General features: G+C 50.7%; 1 protein-coding gene across 4 annotated transcripts in view; it reads right to left on the reverse strand.

Annotated features, from left to right (window-relative positions):
- Positions 1–19017, reverse strand: part of ITPR3 (inositol 1,4,5-trisphosphate receptor type 3) — a 90371-nt gene that overhangs the window by 42855 nt on the left and 28499 nt on the right. For all 4 annotated transcript variants that reach the window (XR_010916934.1, XR_010916935.1, XM_067531841.1 and 1 more), the window contains exons 3-13: positions 11404–11525; positions 7532–7618; positions 6848–7006; positions 6093–6191; positions 5848–5931; positions 5232–5378; positions 4545–4640; positions 3486–3536; positions 2659–2801; positions 1858–1957; positions 1269–1429 (exon numbers count right to left, since the gene is read on the reverse strand). Coding sequence is in view for 2 of the 4 variants with exons in the window: in XM_067531840.1 (XP_067387941.1) it covers positions 1269–1429; positions 1858–1957; positions 2659–2801; positions 3486–3536; positions 4545–4640; positions 5232–5378; positions 5848–5931; positions 6093–6191; positions 6848–7006; positions 7532–7618; positions 11404–11525 (1249 nt within the window). In the remaining 2 variants the exon portion in view is untranslated. The remainder of the gene's footprint in view (positions 1–1268; positions 1430–1857; positions 1958–2658; positions 2802–3485; positions 3537–4544; positions 4641–5231; positions 5379–5847; positions 5932–6092; positions 6192–6847; positions 7007–7531; positions 7619–11403; positions 11526–19017) is intronic.

Here is a 19017-nt window from a genome sequence, read left to right on the forward strand (position 1 = left end):
GGCCTGGATACCAGGACTAATATCCTTACACTAGTGAATAAAGTCATGAATCTGATCACTACGAGTGGTCAGGACCTTGGTTTTAACATCTCTCCCACAAGACAAAGCCCTTCAGTCAAGTCTCTGGCACAACGTAGTCAAAGGGGCGCAGCTTGTCTTCCGGAGGAGGGGTGGCAAAGAGGAAATGGCTCGGTCTGTCTTTGTCACCGTATCTCTGTGTTTGGCTTAGGAAATGCCAAGAGCGCACCCACCTATAAATAACACCATGACTAACTAACCCGGCGCTATCACAGCCCCATCTCCCAGCGACTCCTTTATTTTTCTTGCTGCAGAGGAGGGGCTGGCATGGGCCCCGACACACAATCTGATTTCCTTACTGCGCCCCTGGGGAGAAGCCGGCTTGTAATCAGGTCACCGGCAGGGAAGCACGACGGTGCTGGCACACTGCTGCCAGCCACGAGCCATGCTGTGCCACGATACAGCATGGCCCGTGGATCCTGCCTGCAAAGTGTGCTGCATTCTGCCAGCTCTCCGCTAGTAGGGTTGCATGGCTTTGTTGCTTACTGTAGGCTGCCCCGTCCAACCAGGCCCCTCGCCCCCACCCACTACAGCCCCTCACCTCCCCGCCACATCCCTTCTGTATCCTCAGCAACCATCTGATTGCTCAGGATACAGGGTGGGGGGGACAAAAGGCCTGGCTGGGGGCCAGCGGAGGATGAGAGAGGCCTGGCTGGGGGGGCTGGCCAGTGTCGGGGGGCTGAAATGCCTTGCTGAGGCTGGTTTCAGTTGGAATGGGGATTAGGGAACCTGCCTGGAGGACCTGGCTGAATGAGGGCTGGTTGACTGGCCTGGAGAGGCAAGAGACTTCCAGCAGCATGATTACCACTAAAGTCAGGCCCTCAGGGTCCATTTGGTGCTGCAGGCAGAGGAAGATCTCTGGCGCCCTAGCTCTGCCCCTTTGCTGTGTGGTCACTGCCTCACTTCTGTACCCAGAGTGACGCTGCTCCCCTCCCACAGGCCTCTCGGAGGCCACTGCCTCACCCCGGTATCCGGAGTAACCAAATGGGGATCTGAGTGGAAATCAGGCTTTCCTGGTTTTCACCAAAATCCACGGGGCTCGGCACACTGGGGCCTCCGACGCTCCCTGAGGTTCATCGACAGCAGTGTTCAAAGTCACCCCATTGGAGACAGACAGCGAAACGCCTTCGAGTTGAGCGTGGGCCTCGCTTCGCTTGGCCAATGGCTAGGAGCACAGCTGGCTTTGTCACCTGCGGTCATTCTGGCTGATGAAGCCCTCGTTCATCTTCTCCACCACATTGGCCAGCATGTAGCTGGCGTCATTGGCAAAGTCCAGGTCCCGGATTTCTGACACTGGCACGGAGACAATGGCGAAAGCTTCTTTGTCCTCCTTGGTGGGGCAGGTGCCAAGCTGAAAGAGAGAATCCAGTGTGACCCCTCACCGGAACCAGCGAGAGCATCTTCCGCAGGGTCACATACACATGCGCAGCTCCTCAACAACTTACACCAACTACAAAGCTGGACTCCAGACACATCCCTCTCTGCTGCTGTCTACCAGGACCACCTCAGCAGCCTTCCTCCATGCACGGTAGGATGAAAGAGCCACCCTACTCCCTCCCTACCTGATGGCTACTATCAGCTATTGCATTGGACACCTGGGCTGGGTTCTAGGTTATTCTTGTTGGATTCTAGGTTATTCTGGTTGGGTTCTAGGTTGCTTTGGTTCTCCTGGTGATGTTCAAGAACCTACATTGTATTTCTGTGCCCAGTGACATGAACACTGAATTCTAACAGCTCATGAGACCCTGCAGCCAAGCCGTGACCAAGTGTGGGACGTACCATAAGACGAATGGGTCTCTCTTCATTGATGTCAATGGGCACGTCGGTGCTCTGGATCCAAGTGTTCGTACAGAGGTGGCGCAGCCTCACGTAGGAATTCCTGAAATTGGTAGAATGAAGGTTCCTTTCCTATTACTCTTTCCATCCAGAAAGGCCTGGAAGCACTTTCCAGACGTGCAGATGGGAATCACATCAAACCTCCCTGTGATGAAATGCAGCCCCCTCTGGGGTGGGACACAATAGTCTTTCTGCACCAGCAAGCCAATATAACATGTTTGGGACAGGAGAGAAACAAAGCAGCTCTTGCAGGGGAATTAGGGGAGTCGACACAGTTACCCGAGAAGGAATTTTCCCAGGACCCCATGGTGACGCTCCTACATCTGGAAAAAGCACCAAGGGATCTTAAACGACAACAGTGGAGCTCAGCATTACTGCTCTTCCAGTACACAGCAGCTCCAGCGGCACCGCCCCCACTAGTGTGGGAGGGAAGAGGGCCACTTATGCAGAGCAACCTACACCACTTCCTAATGCCCCTGACATTTCCTTCACGCTCTCCCAGGCAAGAACAACCAGGTTCCAACGCTAGGATTTCAGGCTGTGTGACTGCTACTCTAGGCTCCCTGCTCCCTTCCTTGATCCCAAACCTTCCCCCATCTCCACGAGACTGCACAGAACCACAGGGCATGTAGCTGGCTGGTATAGCTGGCGAACTAGCTCTGAATTCACAGCTCTGATCCCACAGGGCCATGAAGCTGACCGAACCCGTGAGGTTTCACTGTGGGCCCAGGTGTTCCCGCGTACCGAGGGACGAAGGAATCCGTCTTCTGCAGTGTGGTGGGGTCCAACTCAAAGAGGGAGGCAATGTCATTCCCATGGGGAACAGCCACCAGCCGGTATTTGATCTTCTCCCCTGTTTTCCGCCGGCTGGAGCGAATGGTCCCGCCCTGCACCAAGGGAAGCAGCTGTTGAGTATGGTATCAAGTGGTTGCACCTGATACCAAGCTCTCCCATGCGCACATGCTCTAGGAAGAAGGCGGGTCAGTCTCGATACAGCGCACCAGTGGATCTACAGGACCTAATCCACCACTAGAGCTTCCCAAAGCCACTTGGTAAATGGGGTAAAAGAACCCGTCCTCCCACAGGGCTAGGAATTCGTCTCTCTTCTACCACCGCCTCATCTGCACGCCCGTCTAGCCTGGCTTCCACCATACCCTGGGCTGTGTGAACACTCCAGTCACTTAAGATTCCAACCAGATGTAATAACAGCTGCAGGAGCTGCACCTGGGACACTTGGCCAGGGTGCTATACGGAGATGCCTCATGCAGCAGGTACACTGAAGAAGGCACCCTTCCAGCACTGCCAGGATACCAGGTCCACCAGAGCACAGGGCCCTTCCGGTGTCACCATGAGTACCAGGTACTGCTGTTCTGCTGGATCTAACTGTACCTGCTCTGGTTGCTGTCCCAGATGCTGTCCCTAGCTGAGCCAATGGCCCGTTCTGTTACGGTGGCGTTCCCTACGTTCTCAACATCTGGTGGATAGTCTAAGTGGTTGAGAGAGGAAATTATTTCCAGGCTCAGATAGCAGCGGCAGCAGCTCAGCCACTAGGCAAGCAGAACACAGCTCACCGTGGGTGACGACTTGGGCTCGGCTGCGTCTCCTTTGTAACCTGGGTTTTCCTAAAAAGTTAAAGAAATATTAAATAAATAAATATGAAAGTTGGTCCGTTGAACCTGGCCCTTTCAAATTCCAAGCAATGGGGTTTGTCACCCACTCTTTCTTCCACTGACTCCAACAGAGACATGCCAGATAAGTCTTGCTTGGATGTCTCTTTCTAAAAGAGAGGTTCTAGCCTTCACTATGTGATGTGGGCTAGAGACATGGATTGGCGGACAAAATTCTCTGGCCTGTGTTATCTAGGAGATCAGACTACATCAGTGGTTTTCAACCTACGGTCCACGGACCTCTGGGAGTCCACAGATTATGTCTAAGATTTCCAAAGGGGACCGCACCTCCATATGAAAATTTTTAGGGGTCCGCCAATGAAAAAAGGCTGAAATGCACAGAACTAGGTGATCAGAATGGCCCCTTCTGGCCTGGACATCTGTGACTGCATTAAAGGAAAAACAAGAGCTCAGTTTGGTCAGGAGTCGGAAAGAGTTAAGCACAGCCAGCCAAATTCATTTTCGTCAAACAATGGGGTTGTGGTAAAAGGATTGACAGTAGAACTTGGCCCAGAATGAGCAAATAAAGGACAGCTCAGCCTGCAGGGCTGTGTGTGCCGCAGTCTAACAGGAAAGGGAACACATGAAGAGCAAGTTTGACAAGTGCATGCCTGCTCAGTGGGCTTTCTGCTGGGAATATCCTAGCACTGCAAATGGGCAAACAGCAATGCTGATCATGGCCCGGTCCCAAGCCTTGGCATCTCTGCCTCCTATAGGCGAGGACGAACTGGGAAGGGGCTGGGGACCCTCCCGTCAGCACGGCAAGGAGCGTCCCAGCCTCAAAGCGCCCTACAAACTGGATTAAGACCACCTTTGGCTCTAAGGAACACGTGCAGGGCTCCCATGCAGAATTTGGCCCCCTTGGAGAGCGGTTGCTGCTCTGCGTTACAGGCAAGACTGCATTCCTTTTGCAATGGCAGCAGGAGTGGGCCCTTAACCACCAACCACTTCCGCCACTCTTACCTCCGCGGCCAGGTAGTTCCCAGTGGCGAGATGCTTGAAGCGGTACAGGCCATTCCAGTGCCCGGCTCCACCTCGGCAGGGATCATGATGGACCACCTGAAAGGCACACAGGGAGAGGAAGAATGGTTCAGTGGCTAACCTGGGACGAACTCCCTGCTCCGCCACAGACTTCTTGTGTGACCTACGGAAGTCACTTAGTCTCTCTGGGCCTCAGTTCCCCACCTGTACAATGGTGGTAATAGCCCGGCCCTGCTGCGCAGGGGTGCTTGTGAGGATAAATGTTTGACTGGCAATGCGCTGCTCAGAGCCTCTGGGGCCAACGAAGTACCTAAGATAGCTATGTGGCAAGTCAGGTGGGGTGGATGTGACAGGTACATCCCAGAACAGACACGGCTTCCAGCAGGGGACAGGAAATTCTCTGAACCTTCTAGGAATTCCTGGAGGTAGATCTTGGACTTTGCTTTGAGTTTATCATTAGCTCTGTGCAGTGCTTAACTGCCTTTTCCCAGTGGAACAGCTTGGACCATTCAGGGGCTATGGCAGCATTGTACCAAAACACGTCCGCCTCCTCTATCACCTGAACTGCCATGAGCTGTCTGCAGTAGTAGGCTGTTATCCTCCGTGCACACCAGCCAGTAGAAAGAGAGCCTACACGCTCTTCACAAGCATGCTAGCCCTGGTGCTCACCTCAACTTCCCACAGTGCATTGGAGCTGGTGGCAGACGTGGCCGACTGCCTCAGGGTGGTGCGGAGGAAGACATGGAGCTTGGCCTTGTACTCGTCACAGGTGAGAAACTTCTCCTGCTCGGCATGGAACAGCCTCACCACGTCCCCCTGCCAATCAGGGACACAGAGACGAGGTTACAAGGGAGGTACCCAGGAGACACACACACAGGGAGGGCATGTTCTGATCCGCTGGTTCCGTGGACCCCCCCCTCCTTTCCTAAGCTTCAGAGACAACATATGCACACGTAGGCAAATCAGGCCCAACCACTTTCTTGCGGGGCTGTCGTCCTGCAGAGAGTCTTTGGGATTCAGGCAGCCTCAAGCTTATACAGGTCTGCTCAACAAAGCAATCACATCCTCCCTGCTGCCCCACAGCATTTCCTCCGCCCACTCCACCAGGTGACACGATGGGGGGAAAGCGCAGTTTCCTTCTTAAGGAAGCCGCGCGCTACTCCCTGTGTTGGTACAGACTGGAAAAGAAATTCAGACTTATAGTGACAGGGGTTTGTACAGCGCCTAGCATGACGGAATCCTTATCCAGCAGCTCTGGAGTGAAAAATGGATGCTCGTTCATTACCCCCTTCAACACTTCCTCCATGTGGTCCCGGAACTGCATGAACAGGTTGATTTTCCAGCTGGTGTTGCAATTGACCGAGTTCACCTAGGAAGAGAGAGAGAGACGGGCCTGAACCAAAACAGGTTGATTCCAAACAAGCCCCAAATGCTCAGGAAGTTCAGATCCAGACATGAGTATCATGACTAGCCCTCCCACCGAATCCTTACAGTGGACTCGAACCCTTCCCTCCTCTGTGGTCTTGGTACCTCTTTGCAGCCGGCATTGTCGGCGAGCTCGTAGTTGCTGGCGTGCAGCGGCTGCCCGGCGTTCACAGGGTTCAGGATCACTTTGTCTCCTACGACTACCTGGGGAGGAAAATTAGAGAGAGGAGATGAGAGCATGAAACTGGGCCCTCTGCAGGGAGATCAGCCCTGAGCATGCTGTATGCACGAAGTCCTGCCCTCAAGCATGGTCCTGCCCTCCGGCTCCTCCACCAGCCCCTGTCAGCTTTATTCTGAGAGCCTCTCTCTACTCCCATGGATCTGCACCTGGGATGCAGGAAGGAGACTCTCCCTGGGAATGCACCATCAGCATTGCTGCATGAACAGGCTAGCATTCGCGGGACAGAGGAACTGGGCATGCCCCACCTTCATCTGCTTGAGAATCATAGTCAAGCCCCCCAACCCTAGAGGACACTGAATTGCTCCACTACCACCCACCTGACATCATGTCCCCAAATCAGTCCTGTAGCAGACCTGAGCTGCAGCAGCAGGAGGGAGCACGGTCTAGTGGTCAGGGCTGGAGACCAGGAGTCAGGACTCCTGGATTCTATTCCAGGCTCTGCCACTCACTTTTGGCAGACCACTCACCCCTCGCCATGCCTGTTTCCCCAGCTGCCTCACAGGGGAGCAGAGAGGTTTAATATTTGTCAAGCCTCTTGGAGAGCCTCAGTGACAGAGAAGCACCAGTATAGCTCCCAGGAGCTTTCCTGCCTCGGTTTCCGCCTCCCCGTCATACTCACGTTATCTCCGTTGCTCCTCAGTTTCCAGAAGGGCTGGATGAAGAGCCAGGATCCCTCATTGCCCATAGCATCCAGTGTCACCCGCATGGCATTCTTCTCCAGCAGGGCAGGCAGACGCTTGTTCACCGTCAGGTACTTGTTACTCTTCATGTGGAGAAGCTGGAAAGCCAAACACAGTGACGTCCCCAGTGCCTTCTACAGCAGCTTAGCCCAGGCTGGGAATTAGGGAGACCCTGTGTGGTGATACCAGGCACACAGGCTGGGAGCTAGAGGGACCCACAGCGTCTATCTGTGACCCGCAGCCTTGGGGCAGAGTCTCCTTTATACCCACTGCTGCAGAGCCCTGTCTCTTCTTCACCACAAGCAACAGCGCGTAAGGAAGGCCTGGGTCTGCCCACATTCCCTTGGGCTTTCGCCTGGTTCTCCAGCCTGATTCATTGCCTTGTTCTGTGCATCACCCCAAGGCCTCTCCAGTTAGAGTTACAGGGTGGCCTGAGGCTTTCAGATCTCATAAAGCTGAATAGTTGTGCCCGAAAATCCTCTGTCAGCCAGCAGCCCTCAAACGAAGCTGATTAGCAGGTGACAGACAAACTCAGGCCATGACGCGAGCTACAGCCCAGAGCTGCAGGCAGACCCAGCACAGCGCTGGCAAGCCAAAGGGAGGGGAGCGCTCGCGTCCCGTACCTGGATGACGCTGCCATACTTCACCACATCCCCATGCACCTTCTTATTCTCCGTATCGTTCTGCTTCTGCTCCATCTGCGCCGCATGCTGTCCGCAAAACACAGAGCAGAGTGAGTCACAGCCTCGTCCCAAGAGGGCGTGCGGGGAAGGAGCCTGGTGCAATGAGGCCATCTTCACGTCAGCCACGGGGGAAGGGCAGGCATGGGATCTATTTCTGAGTCCCTACCTTCTCCAAGGCCAGGGGCAAGCTTCCAGGCTTGGGGCCATTATTTTACAGAGCAGCCTGTGATCTGGACTGCCTCCGCGTCTGGGTGCTCGACCTGAGACACCTTGGAGCAGCCGCCGCAGCTCTGCCCGCGGCTGCTCAGCAGCTCTGAGAATCAGGGCCTACGGGGTCTCAGACTGGACACCCAGAAACTGATGCATCCAAAATCAGAGGGCACCTTGGAAAACACTGGCCTCTGTCTTCTGGACAGGTTGGTGAACATCAAAACAAGGGAGCTTGTGCAAAGGATTGTGCAAACTCCTCCACTTGAAGCCCTGCTTGTGCTGGGAGGACCCCAGGATTCGGGAGATCCCTAATAATTACTAGGGCCAGCGCTCCTCGAAACACAGAGGCAGCACTGGAGGTTACTGCAACCAGGAGGCTGCATGTCTTGACCTGCCAGTTGGAGCAAGAGATGGTCACGTAGTAATCAGGAAACTGGGAGAGAGATTCCAGAGTGGCCAGCTGCCCATTCATGGACCATGCCAGCCAGCCTTTGTCTCCAAAACCACGCGTTATCCGTGCCTCTGCATGGTGTGTTTAACAGTAAAGTTGTTGCTGTTGGAAATATGGAGCAAGGAATGAACTCTCCCGCAGGACATATTTATACGGGAGCACAGGGCTCCGATTGCATCAGCAATGCTCGCTCCTGGATTGAATGCTAGGCTATCCGACTGTCCGGCACGGTGCAGGTGACCGATGTTACGTATGTCCTAATGCTACCTGTTAGCCAAGACTGTTCTAGCAGAGGCTATGCTTACGGCCAGTGTTTTGAGGAGTAAAAGGTCACTGCTAATGGCTGTGAAAGTCTGTGCAGATGACTCATAGCCAATGTCCATAAAGTTCTGGTTAGCCAGGGATTGCCACAGGGTGATTTTATGGGTGATTCATTGGGTTCAAGACATGCTAAATTGAATTCTTGCAACTGCAGCAGGGTAAAGGGGAACCTCTGCCTTTCCCATCTACTCTTCTATGCCTAAACCAGTTTGCACAACACCATCAGCCCACTGGGTCTCCACCTTCTCCCCAATTCACATAGGGGACAGGGGAAATTAACGTTGATGAGATTGCTGTTCACATCAGTATCCTCCTGGCAAAGGACAGGAAAGAAGCTGGGGGAAAGGGAAAAGGCGCCCCGAGCTGCTGAGAATGGCACAGACAGAACATCCAGGGCTGGAAAAATCCTTAGCTATGAGTCAGTCCCTTAAAGAAATAGCTTAAAACAATTACCCATGATTCAGTCCCTTGAAAGCAAAAGGTTAAAACAACTACCCAAGCAGGCAGTGCCACAACTGCAAATCTGCCTTGGCAGATGTTGCTGCTTTCAGGCTGCTTCACTGACAATCAAAAGCTCTTTAAAAGATTGCCGCCACTTTTCTTTAATTAAAGCCTAATCCCTCGGAATCTTTGGATAAACATTTGCCTCCATTTCCACTCCAGCTGCAGGAGAGAGGGAGCCTGAGCATGCCCGGCTTGGAAGGGACTCGGGGCTCATCAGAAACAAGGGTGGGTTGCAAAAGGAAGCACAAGGAAAATAAGCAGATGACCACACGCAGCAGCCCCCAGGGTTGAATTACAGGAAACTTGGAAAAGAGCAACCCATTGAATTGGGTCTGGGTATGCAAGAAAAAGAAAAAGTTTGACCGGCTGCACCAGCACCGCTTCCGAGAGACCAATGCCTGCAGCACCTTGTGGAACTAAATCCAATTTCCGATCCCCCCCACCAAGTCCAGGCTGTTCAGATCCAGGGGTCTGGCTCCAGTGTGTCTCACATACAAAGAGTTCCCCAAAGGGAAAGGACTTCCCAAATGGTTTTTTTTCTTACAAAGTATTTGTCCATGTCGGCAGGTGAGACTGAGGCCTGGTCTACACTGCAAAATTAGGTTGGTTTAACTACTTTGGTCAGGGGTGTGAAAAATCCACCGCGCTATGCGGTGCAGGTAAGCCGATCTAAGTGCCTGTGCAGGCAACACTTGGTTGATGAAAGAATTCTTCTGTCGACCTAGCTACTGCCTCTCAGGGAGGTGGGATTATCTATGCTGGCAGGAAGCTGCATCTACACTGAAGCGCTACGGCAGCAGAGAATGGTGTCTTTAATGGGGATTTGAATGGAGTTGAGTACAGACATCTCAACTCTTGCAAAAAGGGATCTCCATTAAGTCTCCTCCAAAGGACAGCACCTCCCTCCCCTAACAGCACTGGTTTGAATAGATGCAGAGGGAAGATTGCCAGATACAGAATCACCTAGCACCACTTCTCTCTTGGACTTCCCTTGGAGGATTCCCTTCCAGGTACTGTCCAGCCCTGACACTCCTGAGCTGGAAAGGGCTGATAAGCTCAAGTAGCTACCAGGCTTCTGAAGCTGTTTGCGACTTCGGCAGGGCGCTCCCGCCCAAAGGCCTTGGCTATAGCGCTGTCCAGAGTCCATGAGAAAGAGGAAACTTCTTGCCCTGTAGGCCTGTCCCCGTGAATACGTCCGACTCAGTCAGACAAACTCAGTGGGGCAGCCAGTTTGTATTTTTTCCACGGAGTGCGTAGAGGCTGGGTGTGAGCAACGGAAGAAATCAGAATCAGTACAAGCCTGTAAAGGATACAAACACAGTCTCCCTCTTTCACAGTGGCCTATGCTATTCTCTGTCTAGACTGTGTTATGCAGGAGGTCAGATTAGATTATCACAGTGGTCCATTTCTGCCTTCAAATGTATGACTCTCCCTCTGTCACAGGCATGGGGCTCCCAGAAGAGTGTTCTACCTTGGCATAAAATTAGCTGGAAAGATAAAAGCTATCGGGCCAAATTCCACACTGACTTTAGTGGGCGACATTTCACAGAAGCCTCTGAAGCTGCTTAGGCCGGAGTGAAGTTGGCCCAGGGTATTTCTAACCGCAGTGGAAGCGATAAACCTGCTTCATCATCGGTTCCCTGATTTTGTCACTGTCAAAGAGCAGCTCTGGCAATGACAAGGTCACAGTGCCAAGAGCGAGCCCTTCTGCCAAAGACAGAGAAGCTGGCATGAAATAAAAGCAAAGGAAAAAGCAAGGAGACGCGGACAAGATCCAAGGCTAATTTATCTCATTACTGGAAGGTAGCAGCACACGAAAGCCTGCATGAAGGATGTCTCATGCAAGTATACCCCACCAGTTCAACATGTGTTATATGTTCCTCTCTAGCACCCGGATCATATAATAATAATGCTCAGCTCTGACATAGCACATGTCATTTGTAGATCGCAAAGTGCTTTACAAAACGAGGTAAGTATTGCTAGCCCCATTTTACAGATATAAGATACGTAAGAGCCTTCTACTGCTACCACCTAACAGAGTTACTCCTCTAGCTCACGGGGGAGAGTTTCATACTGATGACGGAACACTGCAGGGGAGCTTGCTAGATAAAGACAGGTAGAAGTGAGGAGAGATGTGTGCCCAGCTACAGAGATTTCCAAGAGAGGGCTCTGCCCTCCCAGGAGCCTGCCACCGGGAAAGACAGGGTGTGTTGTGGTGGGAGAAAGGTTGGCAAGTCCTCAGCCAGTCCATCTAACAACATTACCCCCTACTGCGAGGATTGTCACCTGGAATTTTACTAGCGCTTGCTGGTCACGTTCTCCTCACCTGGAGTTTCTGCAGCAGCACCACATCAGCAATCTTGTCCTTGTCCTGCTTGGTTTGCTTGGCCTTCCAGTATTGCTTCTGGGCGGAGTAGCGGTTCATGGGACACACTTTGAAGAGACAGTCTAGAATGACAGAAGGCCAAAGGGTTACAGAGTGTCACTAGCGGGGTATGCTCAGTTCACTCAGTGGCATATCCCCCATGGGAACCGACTTCTATGGATGGGCAGTGTGGGAATAAGGCTGGTCATGTTCAAAGCCTGAAGGGACATTGTCAGGACCATTGCTGAGCCAAGATCCTGGCGTGGCAATGGGGTAAGGGCACTTCATTTCAACTCCAGGGGCCCTGGGCCACACCCTCATCTGGTGAAAGCCAGTGGGGAAGTGGCAGTTTAGACCAGATGAGGATCTGGGCTCCAGCTTCACATCTGATAAGTATAGAGGACACACTGGTTTAACCTGCTCCTTGACTTTCAGATCTACTTGCTCACATCAGAAATTATCATGCAAACTGGTAAGACTTTCAGCCTGGGTATTCTGCAGTGACAGTCCGGTACATGCTGTGACAGATACAGCAATTTCCCGCATTTCCTTGGGGAGACCTTACTGAATTAAGTTTAAGTCTCTTTGGAGTCCATTGAATTAAATGCAAAGTTTCTGTATTATCGGGGGCCAGGATTGTAGGTAACCTCTCTAAGGCAGGAGATGTAATGTGGGGCCTGAGGAGTTCAATGGATTATAATGAAAATGTGCAAAATAAGAATGGACTTTTGGGACAATAACTGGAAGTGGATTTCCTGGGGAATACCTAAGGGGAGATGAATGCAAACGCCCCAACTCTGGTTATGCACAAAGCTTGCCTTTGGAAGGGACACCCTGAGGACAGGGTCACTGTCTGCTGATTACCTCTTTCGGGAGACAAGATCAAAGGCCAAGCTGTATAAAGAAATGGCTGAACTGTCCAGCCTGGTTCTGAATCTGAGACAATTATGAACCTGTAACCATGGGGAAACCCTGTTGTGGGGTTTGAAGAACTGACACCTACTGGAGCCTGCGGTTGGAGTTGTAGTAACCTCTGTTAAGCTTATTAGCATGTATGCAGGTTCTTTTATTGTTTTTAACATGTTTTCTCTGTGATGCTTTCGCCTGAAGAATAAATGTGCTTGTTTAAAAAGACCTGTGTGGTAACTTACAACTGCAGGCAATGCCCTGGGCATCACCTCTGGAGAGAAACCAAAGCACAGACGCTGGCTTTTTAGGCAATCTGGCTTGCTAGAGATATCACAGCATAGGCAGGGAATTGCACAGCCTGGGTCTCTGCCCAAGAGAGGTGATAGCTGGGAGATGGAAACCTTTAAGCGGGTGCGCTTGGTGGACCATGGAGGGGGAATACAGATGCAGTTACCCTAAAACTGTGACACTTTCCTCAAACAGGTCACTGAGTACATAAGTACCTGTCTGCACACAGTTACTAGCTCTTCTGGCTATGCCAACACATGGTTTGCATACATGCCGAGCCAAGTCAAACACCAAAAACAAGATTGTGATGTCGTTTACAGCAGTGCAATCCAGAGTAACTCCATTCAATTATGTGAAGTCACGCAGATTTTACCCTGGTGTAACACACAGCAGAATCCAGCCCGAAGCTTAAGAGTGTGGCCCCTGGAATATTAATGGAGACCATATATGAAATGTTCAAAACAAATGGGTTCTTCTCCTCTGTTGTACTTAAAATAAAGTACAAGAGAAACTGGATGTAAAACTAGAAAAACCAACAGTTAAGAAGATTAATTCAGCTGTTCTCTCAGTTCACAAGGAAATTAACGCCCCCTCACTCCCCAGGATTCAGAGTGACTGAGCAATCAGTCTGTGAAATACAGCTTCAAAATGCAACTTCTCTCACTGGTCGGGTATCCTACGCAGGAAGGACACCTTGATACATAAGCTACGGGAGCTTATTACTCCTTTAGCTGGTTTCAGAGTGTAACGAAGTCATGTAACACGCTAGCTTAGTGTATATGACTGAGTGCAATGGCGCCTCCTACTGAATGTTCACAGAGAGGATAACAGACTTACTATTGGTACCAGTAGCTACTGAAATGCTCTTTAAGCTCATTGGGCAGAGGCCTGTGTTTCAAGAGCCAAAATTCAAGGGGTTTTACCCTGGTTCCCCAAATGTGTCAATTATCTGACAACATTATCTATCATCTGCAGCAGATGGATCCATTACAGCCTACAGATTGTCCAAGTATGCCCACTCCCGCTACGCTGTTCAGTCTGGAGAGGATTTTTTTGTGGGGGAAGGAGGGAAGGAGGACCCTGGCCATGCAATGATCCAGATGCTCTACTTCATGGACTTGAGAAGCGAGATCAAATCCATGGAAAACATGAGGCCATTCGTATCCCCAAAGGCTGCATATTTGATCAGGCTCAGAAGCTGTTTTGGGGGAGGGAAGGGCTGGAAGAGGAAGAGATCACAGGTCCCAACATTCTTAATTGCTCCTGAAATAGCAGCCCAGAAACTTCAGACAGAAGAAGAAAATCATTTTCCATCCTTGGTTCCTGTCCCAAGTTGCTGGCGAGCATGTATTTATTTACCTGGGCGTGACAAACGAACAGGCACAGGGCACAGTTCTCATCGGCTCTGGGCCTCTGGAAGGAAGCCAGGTTTCATGTCTCATTTCACAAGTCCGTTTGCTAATGGCATATCCTATGCCAAGGAGCCCTTATGATGCTGTATCACTAGAAATGGACTCCAGGGTGACTCTCATCCCACCCGAATGGCGGCTGCTGGGTTTACGACTGGCCCCAAATACCACGCTAAGAGAGATAGCCAGGGACTCTCTAAATCAGAGGACTGTGTTGCTGTCTCCTCTCTGCACCTGGAGTTGTATTAGTGTTTTCCTACATTCCACCCCAATGGGGTGGTTATAATAGGGTTACTCATGGAAACACTCTGTTCGCCTGCAGCAACTTTTATCCAAGGATTTCAGAGAGCTTTCATTAATTTGTTAATGAGGCTGCAAAAGAGCCGTGTGAGGTAGGAATTGAGAAAGTATGGCTATTAAGAAATGGCTCCAAATCAAAGCCCGGGATGCAAACCACTCCTAAACCTCAGGGGATCTGCAATCTAGAGCTGGGTGGGAAATTTTTTTGCAAAATGGTTTTGCGTTGAAAAATGCCGATTCACTGAGACCAAAACCATTTGCCAAACTGTCGATGCTTCTGAAGCTGCCAAAAAAAATTCCAGTTTTCCAAATCAAAACTCTTGAAAATATTCCCGGGCCAGGAAACCTGTTTCCCATCCAGCTCTACTGAACATAGCAGCTCATGCACATCTTAGTATTATCCCGTTACAGACAGGGAAACCAAAGCACAGAGATTTAGTGACTTGCCCAGGATCATGCAGAAAGCCTGTAGCAAAGGCAGGATTTGAAGCCTAGAGTTTGATTCCCAGCCTCTTAATTTAACCACTATTCCACCCACCAACCCTCTGTAAGCAAAAAGTTAACAGGGCTGGCTGGGGTAAGCCCTTAGCCTGCATTATGTTAGTTTCACCATTGCTCTCCACTGCAATTCTTGGAGCAAACCCAGGGCAGCATGCATGTGCTCTCAAGTAGGTCATGGCAGGGGTTAAACTGAACTGAATTTAAACACCTGGAGAATCAAGGCCTTCCCTGGAAACCCCCTGAGGAGCTGGAACCAGAATCCTATAGTCCAAAGGTTGAGCAAAGGAGTGAACGCATTACTGAAATTTTTCAGGCCCTGCCCATCCAGCTAGGTGCTGAGCCCCTGGAGGAAGTTGAGTGAGCACAGCAACTGGCAGGAGGCACCCAGCACCGGGCAGGATCAAGCCCCACATGTCCTTGTTCCATACACTCACACACAGCAATTATGCTGTCTGTTATATCCCCCACGTAAAAGTCCATTAATAAAAAAAACAAAAAAACACATTATCTGCCCGACAAAGTGGAGGAGTTAAACGCCTGGTTTGCTCTCAGAAGAGCCTGGGGGGAAACCACAAAAAAGCAAGCAAACAGGACTTGCCGGGCTTCTTTCAGAAGGCTCTGTTGCCCTGGCCAGCCCAGGCACCACACAGCTGAACTATGTGTTCCCAGCCTAGAGGCAGCTAGAGGGACAGACTCTCAAAGAGTTTTTCAGCATTTTTTAAATCATCAGATCTGATTCTCACTTGCACTAAAACCCCTTTCTGCCACTCAGGCAAATCAAGGGGCTGTAAAAGGGACAGAAACAGCTCCCCGAGAAAAGGGACAGAACAGCTCCCCTGTGTGCAGCGGGGTCGGCCCAGCCAGTACAGACCCGGGGCAAGGGCCCTAAACCGGCCCTGCTCCCCAGCATAGGTGTTGATCAGGGGCAGGGCCAGAACACACTGTTTTATGGCTACTTTCCACTTCCCAGGTCCCACAGGGGCTATCAGAAGCTGAGCATAAATTAGAGCAGCCCTGAGGCTATTCTAACTTACACCGGGCAAGGCCCTGCACAGCCACAAAATACAGAGACAGCAAAGAGAGCTTAAAGTCACCTAAAGCCTCCGTTCTCCATCCCTTGCCCAAGAGTGACAATGGAGTAACAATCAGGACCATTATTTGTTTATTTTCCCCCCTCCTTCACAGTGAAATGCATTAACAAGAGAACAAAAGAGTTTGGATCCAGGCTTTTGATTCATGCCCGTCTCTAGAGAGGGAGATTCTCCTGGCTGTTAGAACAGGGAACCCTCACTGCTAGCACAGGTTTCACCGTAATAACCTTAGGCTGCTCCTGTCCACGTCAAAGGCAAGAGTATCACTGATGTCAGGAGAGCAGGATGGAGCCAGGGAGCTGGATAAAGCTTGCTGGCTTTTGCTCTCAGAATCAAGTGCATGCAACCCTGTAATGGCAAAGCAGAACCACAGGCCTGCAAGGTCTGTTCCACCTAGAAGGCCCACCAAAATCACAGGACCCAAGGCTTGGGGTGAGGACAAAAGCGTTCCACCCCCAGCCTCTGGAGCTTTTGTCCCCGTTATGCATTTTTCCATCTACAGAGCACAACTGCTCACTTTTACTCTGGGTCAGAGCAAGGGAAACAATATGAGGACAAAAGTAAAAGCTGCATGTGAGGGCACACAGAGAGAGAGAGAGAGAGAGAGAGAGAGAGAGAGAGAGAGAGAGAGAGTGTGCATGTGTGTGTCCCAGATCACACTCAATCAACCCAAACACACAAAATGGCAGCTTTGACGATGACAGCAGAAAGCAATGCATACCATTTTCTGTTTCAACTCAATACAAGGAGAAACTCCTATTGCAACATGCAATGATACAGGTGGAACTCAGCACTGTAAGATCCTGTTAAAGCAAACAGCTAAGGTTTGAAAGAGGATTAGGCACACAGGGATGAGTGGGAAATGCACCAGAAGTTACAGTAGCCAGGATGAAAGAGACACAAACAACAACAACCATCACCATCAAGAATATAAACCTGACCACCAGCTGGGGAAAAGCTCTCTCCCCTGTGCACTGTGGTATTGCTTCTTATCTGCGGTGCTTGGAGTGTACACCAGGCTGGAGAGATCTGGTGCGTTCTGCATCTGGCCTACGCCATCTAATCAAATTAAAACAGAAGCTCCTCGGTGTAAGAACTACTGCTTCCTTTATATTTTGCACAGTGCCAAGCGTGCTAGGTGCATGCCATAAACAGTAATAATGCACAAGGAGGTATATTATGGGGGAGGGGTGTTTACACCATCCTCAGATGCATCTGACTTAGCATTATTTGGGCCATCCCAGCACAGCCCCCCGGCAGCCTCCGGGGTTAGCAGTGGCTGAGGAGGATGCACTATTTATTTATTTGGCATATGCAATCCGGTCAAGCCACAGCGTTCTTATCAGCGATATTCCAGGCATGAAGATCTCCAGGAAGTTGAGTAATTTCTGCATTAATCATTATTTGTGTGCAGTGTTGATGTAGCCATGTCTGCCTCAGGATATTAGAGAGACAAGGGGTGGGGGGTAATGTCTTTTATTGAACCAACTTCTGTTGGTGTCTCTTTCACCACTGTCAGAAGACCTACACAGAGCTCTTCTCCAGGCCTGGGAAAGGCACTGAGCGTGTCACAGCTAAATACAAGATCAAACAGATAGTTTAGCAGAAGTAGTTAGCACATAGTCTAAGGGATCCTTCAAGGCCAAGTGACCCGTTAACACTCCTGTAGTCATAGAACAAAATGAGGGGGTTAGTGGGTTACAGATAGCTGTAATAAACCATACAGCCAGTGTCTTTATTAAGACCACACTTTTTAGTGTCTAGCAGAGTTATGAATTTAAGCTCTCAGGCTCATCTTTTGAAAGCGTTGTGCAGGTTTCCATTGAGGATGAGGATTGAGAGGTCAGATATGGAGCGATCGCTTTGTGAAAAGTGTCATCCACAGTTGAGAAGGTGTTCTTGTCTTTTATCAGCTTCCTGTGTGAATTCATTCGAGAGCGATGCTCTGGTTTTACCCACAGTTGGTTTGGGGAGAATTTAGTGCACTGGAGGAGGTACCCCACATGTAACGATATCTTGAAAGGTGTGTTGTGGGGAGCATCAATCACTGTAGCGGTGGAGCTGTGCTTGCAGGTTTTGCATCTGTTATTCTGGCAGGGTCAGGTGACGCTTTTGAGTTGGCGTGTCCTGGTCTGTGGGGAGCTTGCTTCTGATGATGAGCTAGGAGAGGTAGGGGGTTGTTTGAAGGCCAGAAGAGGGGGCTCAGGAAAGATTTATTTCAGGATGGGGTCCCCATCGAGTTTGGGTTGTAGTTTGAGGATACCCCATACAGGTTCCAGTGTGGGGTGGTAGGTGACAGCTAGGGGTCGCAGTCGGAGGGGGTTTTGTTTCTGTATTGAAGCAGGTTCTCTCGGGATATTTAGGTGGCCCGTTCCATGATGTGATCTTTTCTGGTGGCGTGTCCTAGTTTGGTGAAGGCAGTTTTGAGTGTGTTAAGAAAGTCCGGATGTAATGACCAAGACTGTGGTTTCATCCACGCCACAGCATCCAGTCAGATGATTATTTTTCTTATGACTGACAGCAATAGTGAGTGGTGACGGCATTCTTGTGAAAGAATTCTTCAAGGCGGAGTCGGTGGAAGAATTCTTCTAGTTCTCCACGTTGGTGCTGTGTCAGGTTGTGCAGTAGGGCAGAAGTTCAATCTCTTAGAGAGTACAGATACTTCAGCTACAGTTGGGGGCAGTCTTGATAAATTGATGATATTTGAGCGTCGTGTAGTTAATTATTATTTAACATTTATGCTGCAGTAGCACCTGGAGGTCTCCACCAAGTCGAGGCCCCACTGTGCAAGGTGCTGTACATACAGGTAGTAATGGGACCACATCTTCCAGCCCAACGCAAATGTCCGCCAGATCTCCTCGCTGTCCTCCTTCAAACCCCTCTCCCCCTGCTGTGATGCCTCCAGTAACTGTGGCAATGGGGGTGCTGTGAGCTCTGCTTTCATTGCTCCTTGTGCTTCCTCCGTCTGTCTGTCTGTCTGCATCCACCTCTCTGCATCCATCTCTTGCTTTGTTTGCAGCAGGGCCTCTCATTTTTGTTTCAGCGTCTAGCACAGTGGGGTCCCTAGGCACTACGCA

This window comes from Emydura macquarii, unplaced genomic scaffold (genome assembly GCF_026122565.2).
Source record: "Emydura macquarii macquarii isolate MOO-44397 ecotype Brisbane River unplaced genomic scaffold, CSIRO-AGI_Emac_v2 contig_3220, whole genome shotgun sequence".
NCBI classification, from domain to species: domain Eukaryota; kingdom Metazoa; phylum Chordata; order Testudines; family Chelidae; genus Emydura; species Emydura macquarii.